At 31.6% G+C, this 5972-nt stretch overlaps 1 protein-coding gene across 1 annotated transcript in view; it reads left to right on the top strand.

Annotated features, from left to right (window-relative positions):
• Nucleotides 1-5620, top strand: part of LOC106457841 (lachesin-like) — a 135646-nt gene extending 130026 nt beyond the window's left edge. Inside the window, exons 9-10 of the mRNA XM_022383886.1 lie at nucleotides 2521-2601; nucleotides 5114-5620. Of these exons, the coding sequence (XP_022239594.1) occupies nucleotides 2521-2601; nucleotides 5114-5208 (176 nt within the window). The 3' untranslated portion in view covers nucleotides 5209-5620. The remainder of the gene's footprint in view (nucleotides 1-2520; nucleotides 2602-5113) is intronic.
• The last annotated feature ends 352 nt before the right edge of the window (nucleotides 5621-5972 follow it).

Here is a 5972-nt window from a genome sequence, read left to right as displayed (position 1 = left end):
GGTGCTTTTACTCTAGCAAGAACGTGAGCTTCTGGAAGTAGTTCAGGTAACGACACTGAATTTAAACTAATCCATAACTCTAGAACTATCGATGGTCTCCAACTGTTCTTTAAAAACAAAATATTTTGTGCTGGAACCTACTATCTGGCTAGGTAACTCTAGAACTACCGATGATGTCCACGTGGCTTCCAACTGTTCTTTAGAAACATTTTTCTAAATTTATTGATCCATTTTTTTTGTTACAAGTTGTGTTTTGTTGTGATGATGCATCACGTCATGTGCACTTTCTATGCTAAAACTAAGATCTACTCAGCTAACAGTGGAAGTTTAGTTTTTTTGTTGTTGTTGTGATTTTTCGACACAATCAGCTACAATAGTTTCGTTCAACATGGCGTTATACTGTTTGCAACTCAACATCTTGAAGGGCTTTGTAAATAAGAAAGACCTGAGCTGGTTGGTCATAGGGGCAGGTTGACACATTGCCGATAACTTTCATATGATGAAGTTGGTAGCCGTGATATCATGACCACTAACACTTCCGAACACTTGCTGTTATAGTTTCATCGTGATCGGAAGTCTTTGTCGTGTGCAGGAGTAAAAATTGATATTTTCACATATGTAAGTAAATAATTTTTACTGCAAAGATTTTATGTTATCCTAATTACTTTGTTAAGAGAATTTAAGCGACATAGTTTTGGAAAGTGCCTTCGTTCAGCTATCTAATGGTACGTAATTTTTTGATAACTATGACTAGGACGGCATCCACACACAACTCATCTCTAGAAAAATGGCGGTTTAGAGTACGTTGATACATTTCGCTTGAGGTAAATTGACACGTGTGCCAAACGGTCACAGAATGAGGAATTTGCATGTATCTCTTATGATTTTAAAACAAATATATTTTGCCTAATTTTGATAAATCTTTAAATTAAAAAGATAAAGAAAATTGATTAAAATGTTTGCAAATTCCTCAATGCATTGTTCCCTTTCCATTATTTTCTTATGATATTTTTTATAAACTTTGAATTTCAGACTGTGTTTGTAGGCATTATGGTGAGAAACAGTTAAAATGTTTTTAGTTTCTTGTACTATAAATATATTGATATAGATGAAGTGTTTTTGATTTAATTTCCTTCCGTGCTAACCTCATAGTGTGTGTCATCTTGTCCTATACTTAGGATAGGTTGACACACAGGGCACTCTTCCGTTATGTTCATTTATGAGAAAATTAAGAAAGAGGGTAAGTGATTTTTTTTTTTGCTATATAGTATGGAAGCTTTTAATCTGAAGTTCACAGATGACTTTTATTCAAAAATAAAAAAGCAGATTAATAAACCCCGGTCTTTCCTAGTGAAGTGTTGCAGCATGTAAGCCTACTAATTTGGTGAAACATTAAGTTACTGCAAATAGTATTTCATCAGAATCATAACGTTTCTAAACCGTGATGAACTAAGAAAAAGGAATAGGGTTGAAAAGACTCTATAGCTAAACACTAAGGTCATAAGTTGTAACAGGACTTCAATAACTTTATTGCACGTTTAACGGAAGTGATTTGCATTCAAAGCTTCCTTCATTCTGCCTTTGTCTGGAGCAGCTGGTCTAAAACACCTTCTTATAGTGTTCTGTCGATTACCATTTTTGATATCATTATATGTATGCTCTGGCAATTGGATTTATTTGGTTTCAACTATCGTTATCAATGTTGTAATTAATAATTCATAAACAAAGTTTCAGATATATATTAATAGATGTCTCTAAATGTTTGTTTGAGTTTTGATAGGTAAAACTGCTTGGATGATTAATATAAAATGAACAATTCTTGGCTAGATTAATATGTGTAGATGGAGTAGTTTACAATGCTGAGTACTGTTATGTATATTTAACGATGTTTTATCTATTAGTTGTATCACTACAAACAAAGGTTTTATTTATTTATATACATACAGCCAAGTTCTAATCTTCTACAGTAATTATTAGTTACCAGAACATTGGTTTCTGTGTTTTTTATGATGCTAATATTTTTATAAAATTATTATTGGTAAAATATTTTCAGTATTACTTCGAATGTTAGCTTCATATATACCGAAAACCACAACATCTGATGCATAAGATTGTCAGCAAGATATGATTGATAATATAGTATTCGAACCCAGTATCTCTTAAGCAAAGCTTGGGGGTCTACTGTCTGAGCCAAAAATAAATAGTTTGGTAATTATTAACAAAACACTTTCTATCAACCGAAGCTACTTTTCATCTTCCACAATAAACAAGAAAATAAAGTATTTTCAACCCATCTCTCACCAGTAGTTACATTGTAATAAGTTGTAATATAGCGTAATATACTATATATATACTTGAGTTATTAGTTTGATGAAACAGAAGATATGTCTTTCTAAGAGTGGTGGAAAAACATTTAGAACTTCTAAAATAAATGAATAAATATTCTACACACCCTATGAGGTGGTGCTATGGTAAATTTTCCATTGAATTGATTGTTTTTCTGCAATGTTTACTTTTCAGAAGAAAGTTCACCGTTGTATGATGACACGAACATTCGTGAAAGCAAAAGCATCAAGTCAGAGGAGTCGATGGAAGCGTCAGGTAGGTGGCGTTGTATCTTGGTATGGACGAACAAGTAAATATATAAAATCAAGCATTAGCATTACATATTTACATAGTTTTACGTGAACAACAACGAACAAAGTAAAGCGACAAACTTCTACTTATTTCTTATCAAGTACGTAGGGATTTCTTCTAAAAGAAGTAAAATATCTTTTGTGACTCCAGGGATTAGCATCGTATGAAACACGTACAATATAAAATATATTACGAGAGTTGCGTGATAGAAAAATAATTGAAAAGCAAAAAAAATAAATAAATAAATAAATAAATCATCAACTATGTAATATAATCATCCCCTTGTTTTACCTTAAAATATTTACTCAAGTATTTTAATTATAACTTAGCAGGGATTCAAACCTCCTGTCCAACTTTTACTTAATTATAATCGCTTATTCTCTAAAAGAAAGTTTTATCTACTTACACAGTTACATCAACGAGAAACAAGTGCAGCTTTGACATAACTATGGAGTCAAGGATGAATTAGAACAAAGGCAAATAAAAAAAAGCTACACATTTTTAAAAGCAGGAGAGTTGTTACAAGACATGATTCATTAGCAAATATTACATCCCCCTAGCAACTCTGTATCTGTCCTTTGAGCTAATAAATAAAGCCAGTTCATATATAGCCATAAATTACCGTTGAGTGATTTCCGTGACTCATTCTTATACATGCATAGTCACCTAAATTGCTTATTCTTTTCAATCGGAAAAAGGCCCATTGGAATACGAGTAACGCCTGTGGAGCTATCTTAAAAATGTAAAATAAAATCATTTAATTTAAACAATTTCTGTTCTATGGCGGGGAAGTTTCTTTTTTTCATGCAATATTATGAAGACTTAATAATATTTGGCATTAGAAGATGAGGTAAAATGTACTTAAGTTCAATGTTTTTTCTTGTCTGTGTGGCACTCATGAATCTAATACCAGCGTAATGGTTAATACAGAAAGTACCTCCATTTTTACACGATGGTTCTAATATTCTGTTTAACACACAAAATGTCTACAGTTAGACATGACGATTGTAATGCCATAACTACAGTTCTAATTTCAGTACTCTGGTTAGCACACAAATTTTAAATTTCGAAAAATATAATACTGAAATTTAGGGTTATTATAAAGATAATTGGCTTATTCTAACTTTTGAACTCGAAAACTAATCATCATTGAGCTATAATATATTTTGGCGAAAGGTGGTTTTAGTGCCAGAAATGAATGTCCCCACGTGTGCTGGTAGTGAGTGGGGACTGAAGAGGACTAGCATGACCATAACAATGGTGCTACAATGAAAATCTATCTAGATGGCATCTACGACTGAAGAGATAGAAGCAATGTGGTTTATAGAAAGTTGATAAAAACTTAAACGGAATTGGTTGATAAAGCAGCTTGACACGTGCTTTAAGAAATACGAAACTGTCTTAATTTAAAATGGTACATCACTCTGCATGAGACCTACATCCAAGACATTGCTAGGATTGGGGAATCGATTAAATAGTATAGAAATTTACCAACGCATGGCCAGAACGTTCTCCAGATCTCGCTCCTACTTCTTTTTCGCTATAGTTCTACTTCGACAAGCCTGAAAGATTGCATGCTACGTCAAGTGCAACTGTTGTAAATTGGAAATTATCGTACAGCTGTTTATCATGTTCTCTCGCGTTTGCAAGCAATAGTGGACGTGAATGGTGGCCACATCGAAGACTAATACCATGTACACTGTGCAAATTTTATGATAAGTACTCCTCCGATGATAATTACTTTTAACATATGAATCGCATTTGTCATAACCTAGTTGGCAAATCTACTAAATATTATAACTTTATGATGACCATTTCTAGAGTTATACAGCTGTCCTTTCAATACCCCTGTCTTATTGTGTTATCTATGCTCCAGTAGCCATTTAAAATTTGCTTTTAATTTCCAATTCTAATGATGTTTGAAATAATATTCTCTTTTCCCAATAAAGCAGTTTATGATTTAAGGATTGTTTTTATATTAAAATGTCATTTGTAGCAGTGAACAATTATAATTAAACTCATGAAATACAAAATTTAGTTAATAAGTATAAAGAAACCCAAAATATATTAAAATGGTATTTGAAAGTTGCCACGGCAAAGTTTAGTCATTCAATAAGGACTTCAAGCCGATTTATTTGTTAGAAGCCTCAATTATGAAAACTTGTCATTTTATGAATATACTTCCAGTATAGAGCAGATTCGCTTTTAGTTTTTTGGCTACGATGTTGAATAACTTCCGGTACAATCATCCTAAAATAATTCATATAAACTCTGCTCACAAGCTTTAGCACAGACTGTTAATAGTTAAACAATATATTTCGTGTTAGTTTATAAGTACTTTTTAAGAGTTACAAAATTAAGCAAATAATACTCTAATGAAATAATTATTATCAAAAAACAATTAGTCGATCTGATTTTTTTTTTAAACATAAAATCATCTCGTCATTATAACACCTCCCTTTTTTTTTTACAACAGGTGGAAACAAAGCAGACAGTCAAAGTGTTGTATTTTCAGCCTCTGTATGTGGACTTTGTGTCGTTCTTTCTATTCTGAACGAAGTCATCACGTGACACGTCAAACAGTTCTGAAGACTGGCGTATTTATAAACAAAGATTTCTGTTTTCGTTTAAAAAGAAAAATAATCAGAAAAACATTAGTTTAAATGGAACTACTGCTCAAAATATATCACATATAATGGATCAAACTGTTTGACTCCACTTTGCGAGAATGGAGATAAATAACAGGTGAACTATATAAAAAAAACTCTACACATAGTTTCGTAATCCGAAGGGAAGAATTTACATCATATACATTGTTTTAATACAAGGATTTCAGTTGAAACTATCTAAACCTACTGAATAACAAACCTTATCGATGTACGCCATTATTGCATAGAATCTGAAATGGATGAATTACGCTTTTTTTAAATGTGTAATTGTAAAAATTCATGCTCAAATTAAAGAAAATAAAAATGTAGAAATGTTCGAGAACTATTAAAGTATTATGTGTTATCGAAAACATACGACGCATGTGTAAGTAGGTATGACGTATAAAGTTAGATAATTATAATATATATAAATATAGAACATTCTATTTGACAGCTTTATACTATATTGTTAGGCTAATTTGCTAATATGTTTTGCATAAGTTTTTAGATTTGTAAAATATTACACCTGTATGTACAATAACGCTTCAGTGTTCAGATAGCATATATAAAATAGTAAAACTTGTGATATAATTATGTCTTGTTGTGAGCTATTGTCCGTATTATGATTGTTATTTGATTAATGTAGCTTTACTCATTATCGCTGTGTTGTATAATACTGTATTGAAA

This window comes from Limulus polyphemus, unplaced genomic scaffold (assembly GCF_000517525.1).
Source record: "Limulus polyphemus unplaced genomic scaffold, Limulus_polyphemus-2.1.2 Scaffold380, whole genome shotgun sequence".
NCBI lineage: Eukaryota > Metazoa > Arthropoda > Merostomata > Xiphosura > Limulidae > Limulus > Limulus polyphemus.
This window is presented reverse-complemented; position numbering and strand designations above follow the sequence as displayed.